This window comes from Neofelis nebulosa, chromosome 14, assembly GCF_028018385.1.
Source record: "Neofelis nebulosa isolate mNeoNeb1 chromosome 14, mNeoNeb1.pri, whole genome shotgun sequence".
Lineage (NCBI taxonomy): Eukaryota > Metazoa > Chordata > Mammalia > Carnivora > Felidae > Neofelis > Neofelis nebulosa.
In genome coordinates this window covers 4,171,610-4,186,991 of record NC_080795.1, presented here as the reverse complement: position 1 = coordinate 4,186,991, position 15,382 = coordinate 4,171,610, and the positions used below count along the sequence as shown (strand labels likewise).

The following is a 15,382-nucleotide window of genomic DNA, read 5'->3' as shown; positions in this document are numbered from 1 at the left end:
TTGGGAATGTTTTTCAAATATGTTACTGTTCCATGTGCATGAGTTTCTGATGGGGACAAACCTGTCCTTTTCACGTGAGGGAGTCCTTCTTAGTCTCCATGACTCCATGACTGCAGTATCTCTGTCTTGCTCTTGATTCTCTGCTTTGGTTTTATGCTTTTATTCTTCTGTTTCTTTCTATTCTTTATTCTAGTCTTTCACCCCTTCTCTTTCGCTTTTCTCCTAACTGATCACAAGATAGAGTATCAATGATTATTTGTATTATTATAAAATATATAATTAGTCTTATATAATATATAATATATAGATTATATATAGATTATATATAAATTATAAATATATAATTAGAGTCTTATACTCTGTACTCTGCTTCTGAAAATTTGATGACTATTAGCATTTTTAGTTCCCTATAAAATATTATGTATAGTAGCTTAGATGATTTTCTTCATACAAAGTTGTAGTAGCAAGAAAAGTTCCTCTTCTTGTGAAAGGAAAAAATGGATTGTATTATATATTTGTTCAAAAAAAGTGATACTTTATTTTCCTCCTTTGCCTAATTTTTCTGTGCCATTTCCATTACGGAGGTAATGTTTCTTAAAGATAGAGCTTTATGGTGCTCCAAAATGCATAAAATCTCAATTGTAGAGGAATTTTATTTTTTTTCAACGTTTATTTATTTTTGGGACAGAGAGAGACAGAGCATGAACGGGGGAGGGACAGAGAGAGAGGGAGACACAGAATCGGAAGCAGGCTCCAGGCTCTGAGCCATCAGCCCAGAGCCTGACGCGGGGCTCGAACTCACAGACCGTGAGATCGTGACCTGGCTGAAGTCGGACGCTTAACCGACTGCGCCACCCAGGCGCCCCAATTGTAGAGGAATTTTAAAAGAAAAAAAAATATGATGTCATTAAAATCTTTCAGGAAGCAGGTACAGTCCTGAGATAAGCTTCTGTTAAAAAGTTTTTTTGAGGAATTTCACCTCCCCGTTAAGGAACTCACATTTCTTTCTGGTGTTTAGGTGACTTTAAGTCAACCATAAAGTTACATTGTACGATGTGTCTGATGTGACTAGTCACACTGGTGACGTAGTATGTGCTCATTGTTTTAATTTCTTTAATGGTTTTGTCATTTGCTTCTGTCAAATTGAAGCAATCATCCTGAGGCAGAAGGAATTTTTATTTCGTGTGAGAGTACGCAAGGGCATGTTGCTTTTTTGAAGGACACGTTTCATATTTTTCTCTCCAAAAGCTACTAAATGATCACATTTGTTCTAAAAATTCAGAAGAGGGTCAGAAAGCTTTTCCCCAAGGACACCTTCTCCCAAGGCACCATTCCTTAGTGTTTGTGGTAAAGCCTTGTATTTGTTTCAGTAAAATTATATCTTGCTACATTATCTGTTTTTCACTTTGAATCAGGAACCATGGAGAGCCCTGAAAAAAAAAAATTCTATACAGGACCTTCTCCCCTGGTGTCTGTCAGAGCCATCCAATCGAAAGGTCTTATTATTCCTCCTTCTAAAGCAGACTTGAAGTCAGACTGTTGTTAGGAAATTAGATAAAGATGGACGCTGTCATCTTTGGGGTGTGCAATTGTTCATGCCGAGGTTTGCAGATTTTTTCTTTCAGCTCTTTGTGCATCAGAATTGTAATAGAAATACCACTCTCAGCGTAGCTGGACTTTGTTTATTTACTCTTCTCGGTCTGTGTGTGGCTTGTTTTGCAGTGATGGAAAAGGTTAGAAGCTAAATTCTATTAAACACAGTTAAATGTTACATTAGCAGAGCTTGGAGACCGTGAAGACAGTTTTCACACTTACTTTGGGCATTGCACACTAATGTGCCACTTAGGCCAACGTTATGATCCCAAGCACCTGAAACGTTCCAGTTTGCTCCCGCACTGCACACCAACGAGGGTGGTGTCACTGCTATTGTCAGTGTAGGAGCAGCACTGATCAGGTGCCGTCCCAGATCATGTGACTTTTTACAGTCATAACCATGCCGCCTTTGTGTTGGGTTACTCCTTTCAAGTATGGAACAAACGTTGTTGAGTGTTTGAGTATTAGCTTTGGGGAGGAAATTGAAGAAGTGAATTGAGGGGCGCCTGGGTGGCTCAGTCAGTTGACCGACTGACTTCAGGTCATGATCTCACATCCATGGGTTTGAGCCCCACGTCGGGCTCTGTGTTGACAGCTCGGACCCTGGAGCCTGCTTCGGATTCTGTGTCTCCCTCTCGCTCTGCCCCTCGCCTGCTCTCTCTCTCTCGCTCTCTCGCACTCTCACTCTCTGTCTCTCAAAAAATAAAACATTAAAACATTAAAAAAAAAGAAGTGAATTGATATACCAAAGAAATTAAACATAGAAGCTGGTTTATAGTCTTACTAGGGACTAATCATAACCAAGAAAGAAGAAATACAAGGCCTAGAATTTTAAAAATTAAAAAACTAGAGCTGACATTCTCCTGAGTAATGCAGATGAATGGGTAACAAATGTTTGGAGAACTTACTGATTTCAGACCTCCCTCTAATGAGGTTGGAGCTCAGTATTGTTATTGTTTCAGACATACTCCAGAAATGATTAATAACTTACTCAATATGGTTCGTACCTATACTAAGTGTCTTTAAAAGGCTCATAGGGGCGCCTGGGTGGCGCAGTCGGTTGAGCGTCCGACTTCAGCCAGGTCACGATCTCGCGGTCCGTGAGTTCGAGCCCCGCGTCGGGCGCTGGGCTGATGGCTCGGAGCCTGGAGCCTGTTTCCGATTCTGTGTCTCCCTCTCTCTCTGCCCCTCCCCCGTTCATGCTCTGTCTCTCTCTGTCCCAAAAATAAATAAAAAACGTTGAAAAAAAAATTAAAAAAAAAAAAAAGGCTCATAGTATTTCCTGGAGCTATGCAGTGAGCCACAATAAAAGCAGCAAGTTACAATAGGGATAGGAGTGGATTGGTTAAAAGGTGAAAAACAAATCCATATCAAAGGACTGACATTAACAAAGCCACGGTTACACTCTATGAGAAAGTTCAATGTTCTAATTTCTAAAACCTCAAACTACCATTTCTTTTATGAGCTCTTAACAATTCACAGACTTTTGTTTTTTTTCAGAGAGAGGAAGAGAGTGCAGGAGAGCAGGGGAGGGGAAGGGGGAGAGAGAGAGAGAGAGAGAGAGAGAGAGAGAGAGAGAGAGACTCAGGTTCTGCCATCTCTTGACTGTTAGATCACGACCCGAGCCGAAAGCAAGAGTGGAAGGCGTAACCGCCTGAGCCACCCAGGAGCCCCAGAAACATTTCATTGGAACACATGAATAACACAAGTATGGCAGCTATCATGATTAATATTCAGAGGTGTATGGAAACCATAGTGAAGACAATAAAATAAGAAAGAGGTAACTACTGGAAAGGATAAAATAAAACTGTCATAATTATTTTTTGCAAGTTCTCTACATATAAGGAATATAGGAAAAGTCAAATCGCGATACCAAATGAGGAGAAAGGACTAACAAAAGTTGTGCAATATGTTAGGAAAGAAAATCGAATAGTTTCTAGAGAACACCTAAGAAATAGAGTCATGTATCTCATTCAGGAGAAGCAATATTCAATAATTCAAATGTGTCAGTATTCTCCTAAAATGATGTATTCATAGTAATTCCAATTAAGATCTTAATAGTTCTTTGTTGTGGCATCCGCAAGCTGATTTTAAAATGAACTTCGTAGAGAAAATGGCCAAGAAGGATCTAACTGAGTGATTTGATGTTCCAGTTAGCAACACTTATTATACAGCTTTTAGTAATTAACACAGTGTGATATTGATTCACGAATAGACAGAAAGACTGATAGAATAGAAAGCCACACAAAGAAATGTGCTTACACGTGGAACCATGATATTTGAAAGTACTGCCGTGCAAATTAGTGAGAAATGAGAACATTCTCGGTAAGTGGTGCAGTAAAAATTGGCTATCCATGGGTAAAAATGAGTATGGATTCCTATCTCACATCACATATGAAAATCAATTCCAAATAGACGAAGGGCTTACATCTGAGAGGCAGAAGTTTAAAAGTTAAAAAAAAAAAAGTCAGAATATCTTTATGGCATTGGGGAAGAAAATGTTTTTTTAAGTAAAATTAAAAAAAAATACCACCTACAAAAAATTGAGAAAATTGACCTTAAATTCAAAACAATACTTTCATCAAAGTCGAACATAATGAGAGGGATTAATAAAAAAGGTCCCAAATTTGGAGGAATATATTTGAACATAGATAACCATGCATTAGCAACCAGAATATATACAGAACTCCTGAAGTGAGAAAGAACACCACCCAATAGGAAGATGGGAAAAAGACATAGTGTAAATAGGCATTTTATGTAAAAAAAAAAACAAAACCAAAAACAAAAAAAAACTCAATCAATATGTAGCAGATGCCCAACTAAATAATCAAGATAATGAAAATCCTAGTGAAGCACCTATTCACACCCATCAGATAAGCACAAATTCTACAAAGTAGACATATTGTCAAGTTAGCTTTAGAAAAACAATGGTCATTTGATTCTTTGATTCGGCATCTCTTAACGTGGCCTCCTACAAAACTATGAGACTACAAAGAAGACACATCCAAAAACACATGACTTATACATTCAGAATTTGTAGGAGACAACAATGGCATCAATTTCAAATTGCTTCAAGTTTGAAAATAATCCCCAGCTTCCAACAGAACTTCCATTGGAGCTCCACCTCCACGCAAGTGTGGGTGTGGAGAGAAGGATGGAGCATTCAAAAATCTCTGTGGACCAACGAAAGGGAATCGGCATAGATGAACTACAGGAAAAACGAAATCTCTCTAGAAGGACAAAGTCCGGCAGTAAGTGCTAAGTCTACATCACTGAATATGGCTCCAAATACAGCTCTGGTGTCTACACCAATCCCAGGGCCGAAAGTAACCAGAGAGAACCATTTTTAGGGACCGAAGGAGATAAGGAGAGAGGGGACAGTGCCCCTTCATATCCGACAGGAAGCTAAAGTAGAATGAAGTGAAATGAAGAATGCCTAAGGAATGAAAGAGAAATAAAGTGTGCCAGTGTCTGCTCTCCCCTGTTGCCACCAACACTGCAATCAACGATGTGTCCTGCATGGCAGTGACAGGAAGGTATGCTGCCCAACTGGAAATCCACTTCATGAAATGCCTGGGCAAAGAGGGGGTGGGGGACTTCTTTCAAATAAAGCTATGGAGCAAGAAAACAGAAATGCAAATCAAAACATTACAGAGAAAAATTCTCCCGGGGGGAAAAAAGGGAAGCAGAAGGAATCTATAATGCAACACTTGAATCTGAATTAAACAAGCACTCAAACACTCAGACAAGTACTTGGAGATATAAAAGCCCAGCTATCATCAGAAAGTAAGAAAAAAGATGCAGGAGAAGGAGAAGATCAGGGGGAGGGGGAAGGAGGAGGAGGTAGGAGAAGGAGTAAGAAGGGTCGCAGCAATGACACCGAACTAAACTCAAAAAAAATGTTGAAGAAATTCAATGTGCCAAGGGCACTACCTATTAAAGTTGAAGATATGCATGTGGATATGTATCACATACAACTTCTATATGCTTATTATGAGCCCATGAACTGTACATATATTTTAGGCAGTTTGGCATTATCTATTAAAATTAAAAGTGTCTGCATTTGAAGAGTTAGTGTTGGCATGTTCTAGAGCAGGGATCCGCAAACCACAGCCCATTGGCCAAATCTCACCCACCGCCTGCTTTTGTAAAGAAAGGTTTATTGGAACACAACCGCGTCCATTTTTTTTATATGCTATCTTTGGCTGCTTTGGTGAAAAAGGGAAGAGTTGACTAATGGCAAAATGTGGCACACACGCTGAAAATATTTGCTATCTTATCCTTTGTCATAAAAATTTCTAGTCTAGAGAGACCTCTGTCCGTATGAAGAAATATGGGTGAGAATGTTCATAGTAAAATGTTGAAAACCACAAATATTCATCACCAGTAGAATGGACGACTAAATCGGAAGAGTATCCAAGGGGCCACTCTAGGGCTGAGAAAAAGAACTAGCTGCAGGGGGGTACAGCAACAGGACGAATCTCCAAATAAACCGTGGTGTGAAAAGAAGTATGAACATTATGTTTCCATTTGTGCCAAGGTTAAAGCATATGAAGCTAAAGTATATGGAGTCCATGGAATCATACGCATGAAATAAAGTGTTAAGGACAGGTCAAGTTGTTCCCATGTTTAGGAGACAGGGAAAGACGGTCTCAGCAGCTCTCACATGGAGTCTCATGAGTACTGGTCATGTTTTCTTTCTTTAAGTGGATGGTGTGTCCAAAGCTGTTTGGCTTAAATTATCATTAGCATTATGATAGTTTTTAAATTTTAAAAATCACTTCAAATCCCAAATCTAAGGATCATTATCTTTTTATTTTGATTTTTTTTTAATGTATATTTTTGGGAGACAGAGAGATGGAGTGGGGGGAGGGGCAGAGAGAGAGGGAGACACGGAATCAGAAGCAGACTCCAGGCTCTGAGCTGTCAGCACAGAGCCCGATGTGGGGCTCGAACCCACAAAGCGCGGGATCATGACCTAGGCCGAAGTCGGACGCCCAACCGACTGAGCCACCCAGGCGCCCCAAAGGATCATTATCTTTTTAGCAAGAAAGAAATTTATCTAATACATTAAATTATTTCCACAAACTATTTTTTCACTCTGTTTAGCATAACTATCAAATACACTGACATGGAAATTTTTTAATGCTTAGTGTATTTGCTACATGTTTCTAGAAGAATTAGTTGGATATAGATCTGCAAACACACACACACACACACACACACACACACGCACACACACAGAGTTATAGTCCATATACTTACAGGATAATTAGAAAGAAGAACGCAGTAGATCTTACATGAATGGTGTTAAATGCTCTTGGTTGGGCCACTGCTCTGTTCCTGGCCAGCTGGGTGATCCCTGAATTCTTCCGTCATCTCAGCGTTGTTGCCTGTGAAAGGAGAGTAAAAATCATCTCTGCCTTTCTTTTTAGTGTATATAAAATGCAAAAATTGCTTTGCAGTCCTTAGTATAAATAATTCTGTGAGTGTCACTTTGCCAGTCCAGCGTGTGATGCCTGTCTGCTTGGTTTCAGGTTGTACGGCTCTCCAGGCAACATCGACCTCTGGCCCGCCCTCATGGTTGAAGACCTGATCCCTGGTACGAGAGTGGGACCAACACTTATGTGCCTGTTTGTTACCCAGTTTCAGCGGCTAAGAGATGGAGATAGGTGAAGAATTATGTTATACTTCTCGAAGATAACAAAATTGGGTTTTTCTCCCAAATCATGCATTATAAGTATGAATCTGTACTTACTATGGTTTAACATATATTGAATATGAGAAATAACAAATGGCATCTGGTCACAGAATTTTTCTGACCACTGATAATACCAGATGGCATTCATTTTTATAAGTTCTTGTAAGTCTTTGTAAGGAAGGAAGAAATAGACTGACTAGGAAGGGCATAGAAGTCAGTAGTTAAAAGAATGCACCAGAGGCGCCTGGGTGGTTCAGTCGGTTAAGCGTCCGACTTTGGCTCAGATCATCATCTCACGGTCCGTGAGTTCGAGCCCGGCGTCAGGCTCTGTGCTGACAGCTTAGAGCCTGGACCCTGCTTTGGATTCTGTGTTCCTCTCTCTCTCTCTGCCCCTTCCCCGCTCATGCTCCGTCTCTCTCGGTCTCTCAAAAAATGAATAAACGTTAAAAAAATATCTTAAAGAATGCACTGGACTATGACGTGCACAGCATATCACCTGAAACCTGTTGCCTCATATGTACATACAGTCCATCGAACAGTAGTACCCTGGGTGCATAGATTGTGGCAAGTGTAAATGATGTTGGTGGTGCAGGAGTTCACAGCAGGCTTGAGGCCCCATCCCTTCATCCTCATGGGAGACCGGTTGACCCAAGACCAGACCTCCTCGCAGAACTGTGTGCTGAGGGCACTTACTAGTGGAAGAATAAGTGGAGCTTCTTCCTAAAAATCTCTTGGTTTGGCTAAAGTATCTACTGTGGATCAACTTGAGTTTATGAAATTATGACAGCTGGCAGGAGACGGAAGTTAGTGTAATCTCTTTGTTGCAAGGCTAGCCAGGGATAAAAACGAAGAAAACTGAAAAACTAAGCAGCCCCCACTGAGTTGGCATGGGACACACTATTAGCTCTCCTCTGTTACTTGAACCAACTGTGTTCCGGGGCCCTCGCTGTATCTTCTGGATCGTTAGTACAGTCTTGAGTAAGGGCTAGGATTCTTGTGAACCTGTTTGACAGTTCAACGTTCTGTATTATCACAGTGATTATATATTTATACAAAGGAGTTAAACACTGCCTAAAACTTAGTTTTTTTTTTTTTAATTTTTTTCAGTGTTTATTTATTTTTGAGACAGAGAGAGACAGAGCATGAACGGGGGAGGGTCAGAGAGGGGGGAGACACAGAATCCGAAGCAGGCTCCAGGCTCTGAGCTGTCGGCACAGAGCCCGACATGGGGCTCGAACTCACAGGACTGTGAGATCATGACCTGAGCCGAAGTCGGACACTTAACCGACTGAGCCATCCAGGCACCCCTAAAACTTAGTTTTTAATTAAAGTTACACTAAAAACTATTTTTTTAATTTTTTAAGAAAAGTTTATTTAATTTGAGAAAGATGCAGAATGCCAGTGGGGGAGGGACAGAGAGAGAGGGAGACTTTCAAGCAGACTCTACACTGTCAGCGCTCATGAAACTGTGAGATCGTGACGTGAGCCAAAATCGAGCTCAACTGACTGACATAGCCAGGCATCCCCAAAATTATTCTTTATTTAAAATTTTTCTTCCCAGTCTCTTCTATTTATGAATTATATTATAAAGAAAGTAGTAACAGATGTAATTCCTTTATTGCACATTGGCCAACATTCAGAGTACAGTATTTCATTTTCATGTTTACAAATTAGTTTTGGCACTCTGGATTTATTGCAGCATATAGCTGTGCTAGTATGTTCAATCGATAATAATTTAAGAATATATGTGGTCAAAAACTAAGCAAATTTCGGAAAGCTTTGTGTTTTTTTTTTGAATAAACTGTTTTCTCCATGTGTATTAGTTTACTAGGACTACCATAACCAAGTCCAAAAGACTGGGTGGTTTAGATAACGAATATATTGTCTTACAGTTCTGGAGACTGGATCAAGATGGGGGGTGTTGATCCCTACTGAGGACTCTGTGGCCTTGTAGATGGCCAACTTCTCCCTTTGTCTTGACAAGGTCTTCCTTCTGGACCTGCCTGTGTCCGTATTTCCTTTCCTTGTAAGGACACTAGTCATAATGGATTATAATCGTAATCCCTCCCCCCCCCCATGACACCCTAATGACCTTATTTTTACTTAACCGCCTCTTTAATGGCCCTGCCTGCAAATAAAGTCACATTCTGAAATACTGGGGGCTAGGATTTCAACGAATGTGAATTTCCAGGGGACACAAGTCAGCCCATATACCATGTGAATGGTAACAGCCTTTGGCTTCCTCTCTTCTGTTGGGTGCCCAGCTTGAGAAAAGTGCTTGCAAATATTCCCTCAAGGAATGAACAAGGGCTCACTTTAATAGTGTTTTTAAACTGTATTGTTTTTTAATTGAAAATCGAGTGTGTTTATTCTAATTATCTAATAGATATAATCAACTAGTATGTATTAATGATTAAAAAGCACTATTTCTCTTTTAGGCAAACATGTCAGTCTTAAAATTGTTCAGGTAATTTCTAAGGCTAGCTTATGGAATTTTAGATTAGAAGACGTGCTTTTCTTTATTTATCTTTTAACTTTGCAAAGCTTTATTGAATCGTTTTGTAAAACGTGAATAGAAAGCAATCGTTCAAAGCAGGGGATTTAAGGACTGTATCAACACCGGAGGCAGTTGAAAGTGTGCTTGGTTGGAAAGCAGACAATCCTTTCGGTATCTTTGCTCCCCTGGAGCTCTGCCGCTGCGCTGTCGCCGCTGGGCCCGCAGCTCAGGGCCCTTCCGGGAGCCTCACTGCACCCCTCTCCCTGCTGGCCACCAGGTTCTGGTATGAGAACCCCGGAGTGTTCACACCCGCGCAGCTCACTCAGCTGAGGCAGGCGTCCCTGGGCCGCGTGCTCTGCGACAACGGCGACAACATCCAGCAGGTGCAGGCCGACGTGTTCGTGAAGGCGCAGTACCCGCAGGACTACCTGAGCTGCAGCGAGATACCAAAGGTGGATCTGGGCGTGTGGCAGGACTGCTGCGAAGGTGGGTGCGCGGCGGCCGCCAGCGTGGATCTGCGCAGGCGCGCCGGTGTGTAGCCGGGTGTCCAGGCCTACGCCCCTGAAACAAGGGTGAGCGCGGGAGACCGCGCCTGCGCTCTTCTCCCTTTGGACGTCGGGAGGATGCTGGAGAGGGCCACGGGAAGGCCAGAGTGCATCTCCCCCAGCCTCCTCAGAGTGGGGAGGGGCCCGGCAGTGTGGGGCGGGGCCTGTCGTAAGGGGAGGGGCCCGGCAGGGCGGGGCTTGTCATAGTGGGGTGGGGCTTGTCATAGAAGGAGGGGCCCAGCAGTGTGGGGCGGGGCTTGTCATTGGGGGAGGGGCCTGGCAGTATGGGGCGGGGCTTGCCATAACGGGGAGGGGCCTGGCAGAGCAGGGAGGAGCTTGTCATAATGGGGAGGGCCCAGTTGAGTGGGGAGGGGCCCGGCAGAGCAGGGAGGGGCTTGTCATAATGGGGAGGGGCCCAGTAAGGTGGAGAGGGGAATTGGTCGTCCGTCTGGTCTCTTGTTCTCACTGCCCTTCAGATGACTATGGCAAACATCAAACTCTAGTCATTGGTACTGCAGACGTCTACTTCCTGGGGGTCAGCTGAGTAGAGAGAGGAGGAAAAAAAATCATAGCAGCTCAGCTATTTAAACTATTTAGTCTCTCTAAGATGTCGCAGGCATGTTCATTGGAAATTTGGGGATGTCCTGATAGAGAACTTTGTCTAGTGATACAACATAATTTGCCACATCTACCATACCACGTTTTACGAGCCAAACTGTAACTAAGGTGCTTTATAAGCATGCATTTTGTCATCACAGTAACTCTTAAGAAATGTAGCTCTCTTCTCCTTTAATAACGACTTCAGCTCAGGACATGATCTCACAGTTCGTGGGTTCGAGCCCTTCATGGGGCTCTGGGCTGGCAGCTCAGAGCCTGGAGCCTGCTTCAGATTCTGTGTGTGTGTCTCTCTCTTTGTCTGCCCGTTCTCTACTCACACTCTGTCTCTCTCTCAAAAATAAGCAAAAAAAAAAAAAAAAAAAAAAAAATTAAAAAAATATGAATGTTGAACCAAAAACACAGCAACACCCGAATCAGTTTCCTTTTTCTCTATGGTGGGTTTTAGGGGACAGAAAAAAGTCACTTAGTTCTGTGAGGGGGAGGTGTAGTTTTCCTCCCCTCAAGTTCTTGGTGATGATGGCCAGGAATAATGAAATATTTCCGGCTCTCCAAAACATGGGACGCAGGGAGGCGACGTGCACGACAAGATGAATGGCAAGTAGTAACACTCCTCTTGCTTTTCCTCAGTCCTCAGACTGGGCACTGAGCCCACTGAACAGAGGAAAAAAATAGATGGCATGGCAGGGTGTGGGCCACGGTGAAAATAGCTGTGCTCTGGATGGAAGCGATGACTCAAGTCCAGGAAGCAAAAGCTGTGGTCCCATTATGCCCACATGTGCCTTTTCTAGATTCTCATACCGCCAGCCCCGTGTTAGGTGATTCATACATAACACCTACCTACCTCATAATCTTGGTGAGTCTTTCAAGGTGAGTATCATTATCCCCACCTCACAAAGGAGGAAAATGAGGCTCCTGGATGCTAAAGACAGAGTCTGAGGTCCCCCAGCTGGGATTTAAACCTATATATGGCCAACCTGAAGGCCTCAGCTCTTTTCTCTGTGAGCACCATCTCCTTGGAGCACCCGTGGGACAAGAGCACAGCACACACTGTGGGCGGGCACCAAATGAGGGCACCCCGCCTCTTCCACCCTCCCTTTCCTTCGGCCCTGTGGCTCCAGTGTACCAAGTTCATACATCTCAGGACCAAGAGGAGAGCTCCTCTCGTTACTTAAATTGTAATGCGTTTCTTGCTGGCAACATTTGTTAGGGAAAATGCAATGCAAAGATTTAACAGACAAGGGGAGGAGAGAATCTTGAGTGTGTGAAGCATTCTTATTAGTAAGATCCTAGGGCACCTGGGTGACTCAGTTAAGCGTCCAACTCTTGATTTTGGTTTAGGTCATGATCTAAGGGTCAAGAGATGGAACCCTGAACCAGCGGAGCCTGCTTAAGATTCTCCCTCTCTCCCTCTGACCCTCCCCACCGCTTGTGTGTGCGCTCATACACTTTCTCTCTCTCTCTCTCTCTCTCTCTCTCTCTCTCAAAAAAAAAATTTTTTTTTAACATAAAAAAGATCCTGATTTGTGGTCTTAAGTCATAGTAAGAATGCTCTTTCTCTGATAACATCTCAAAAATACCTGGAAATTAATTAACCAGTAGCAAATATCTATCAAGAAGTTGGATAGAAAAATGATGCATCTTCTTTTATGGCACTGTCATTTAAAAACATTTTTTTAATGTTTGTTTATTTTTGAGAGAGACAGAGACAGAGGGTGAGCAGGGGAGGGGCAGAGAGAGAGGGAGACGCAGATTCCAAAGGAGGCTCCAGGCTCTGAGCTGTCAGCACAAGAGCCCGACGCGGGCTCGAACCCGTGGACCACGAGATCATGACCCGAGCTGGTCAGATGCCTAAACCCCCGAGCCACCCAGGCGCCCTTATGGCACTGTCATTCTTAAAACCACACATGGCCACATGGTAACAGACCTCTTCCCTCCACAATGGTGAGAAGTCATTTCAGGAGCAAAATCACCTAAGCAGACACATAAATCATCGCGTGAGGTATCTCAACGTGTTTGTCGTGAGGACCCTTGTAAGTAGATGCAGATTTTATATCTCCTTACGTTTTTGACCCACAAGCATATTTTTTCCCCCAGAAAAACTAATTAAAAGACGTTCTTTAAAATGAGAGACTTTAAATAAAGACATTTGGCAACTGCTCAAAAGTGGACCCCTTGGGGCGCCTGGGTGGCGCAGTCGGTTAAGCGTCCAACTTCAGCCAGGTCACGATCTCGCGGTCTGTGAGTTCGAGCCCCGCGTCAGGCTCTGGGCTGATGGCTCGGAGCCCGGAGCCTGTTTCCAATTCTGTGTGTCTCCCTCTCTCTCTGCCCCTTCTCCGTTCATGCTCTGTCTCTCTCTGTTCCAAAAATAAATAAAAAACGTTGAAAAAAAAAAAAAAAAGTGGACCCCTTATTTATGGCGTAAGCTTCTCGTATCTCCCAATTAACAGCAGCATCCAAGTGTTTAGAGGCAGATATAATGATTCAAATCACTGAGAGTTGTTTTGTAGATTGTTGCTGTGTCCTTTTCCTGAGGCCAGACATTGTAGTGGTCTGCGTTAACTGGGGCCAGAAATGTATCAGCCACATTGTGTCCCCAGCTCAGACCTCAAGTTGTTACTTGCCCAACGCGTTAGTGGATGTATTGAGAGGATGTATGAGAGGACCTAGAAATCACTATTTATACTAATCATTATACTTGTCTTACTCGTGTTCTCATTCCTGTTGAAGAATCCTTCACTCTTCTCTGATTCTCTCATTCTCAGATTAAGATGAATACAGTAAGGGTGCTTAAGTGATTTAATTGTTTTAACCGACGTTGTCCTAGAGAAAAACGGAGCCCTGTTTGGGATTTGAACAGACGCTCCAGGCAATCTTAGTGGTTTATCTTTATTAGAAGGAAAGGTATTATCAAACTCACCCTCAAGTAAACTGTGTGTATTTCTTTTGAAGAAGAAATTTTTTTCAAGACGATTTCTTTGCTTCTGTTGCCCGTAAATAGTGGCTTACTGGTGAATACTGATTATCCAAAGTTGCAAATTTGAATTTAACTACAAAAAAAAAAAAAAAAAAATCATGGGGAAATTGTTCCTGTCCTAAATGCACAAACACATTCCAAAACAGTAATAATGTAAATGCACTTGAGGTTTAGATAACTATATATTATTATTCTTTGTAGGTAGAAGGCATAAGACCTAAAAGATGGACGCGGGACTTGAATGTCACTTAGAGAGCTGCGATGCTGTGCGTTTGTGTAGGCTATGAAGTGGTGCAGTAACTCAGGGTATCGAGTTGCATTTCATTTTCAGTTTGCATGTCATTTGTCATATTATGTCATACATTTAGGTTTGTTTCACACCATTGTATCAATATCCCTAAGTCATTAATGGGCATATTTGCGTATGTCAACATTTATGTAGCCGTTTAAATACCAACGCTGATATCCCCCCAGGCTGGATTATATACAAAAGAGTAAAGTTGCTTTGTTAAAGGATATATGTTTTTTAAATTAAAAAAAATTTTTTTTAACATTTACTCATTTTTAAGAGACGGGGAGAGACAGAGCATGAGTGGGGGCGGGGCAGAGAGAGAGGAAGACACAGAATGGGAAGCAGGCTCCAGGCTCAAAGCCATCAGCACGGAGCCCCACGCAAGGCTCGAAATCACGAACCTTGAGATCATGACCCGAGCCGAAGTTGGACGCTTAACCGACCGAGCCACCCAGGCGCTCTGCCTAGATGTAATTTTTCTTACCAACTCAGTCTCAAACTTAGCAGTTTCTTCGACAAAGGGAAGTGTGAATCTCATATTCCTTAGTTACTACATATATATATATATATTCCTTAAATATTGTATAAAATATATTTTTCTTTCGAAATATCCTTGGGCGTCAGGCCTGCACAATTTACCCTCCAAATCTTTTTTCTTATCCTTCCTATTTCAACCTCTTATATTTTGCTAAATGTTCTGATGTATTTTTTGCATATGACCACTGATATCAAATTCATTAATTTCAGTCTCAACAGGAACTATCCTCCCTTTCAATTGCTCTTTACTTTCTTAGTTCCAACATCATCTAATTAAGCTTTAGGAAGCTTTTCTCCGCATCATTTGCCCTGCCTTCAATTCCTTCACCCTAATTCTCTGTCTCTTCTGACCCGTGGGTGTATCGTCTCCCATTCTTGCCTTGGCTCTGCGGTTCCTGGAAGGGACACTTACTTTTCCTCTCTTGGATCATGGGGGCTCAGGTCCGGTTGCTGACATTACCTCCATGGCCAAAAAACCTTGCAGAAGGTGATCAGCCTCTCCCAGGCTCCAGGAAGGCAGCCCATCTCCCCATGATGGTCTCCACCTTCTGAGAAGTGGAGATCCCCAGCAGAAGGGGCAGAAGCTATCAGGGAAACCACAGAAATCTCCATGTCAAGTCCTTCC

General features: G+C 42.5%; 1 protein-coding gene across 4 annotated transcripts in view; it reads left to right on the top strand.

Annotated features, from left to right (window-relative positions):
• PXDNL (peroxidasin like) overlaps positions 1-15,382 on the top strand; it is a 424,019-nt gene that overhangs the window by 374,219 nt on the left and 34,418 nt on the right. For 3 of the 4 annotated variants that reach the window (XM_058699364.1, XM_058699365.1, XM_058699366.1), the window contains exons 18-19: positions 7,131-7,265; positions 10,069-10,277. In XM_058699364.1, coding sequence (XP_058555347.1) covers positions 7,131-7,265; positions 10,069-10,277 — 344 coding nt within the window. Of the gene's footprint in view, positions 1-7,130; positions 7,266-10,068; positions 10,278-15,382 lie in introns of those variants that run through there. The other variant, XM_058699367.1, reaches the window with a different exon arrangement.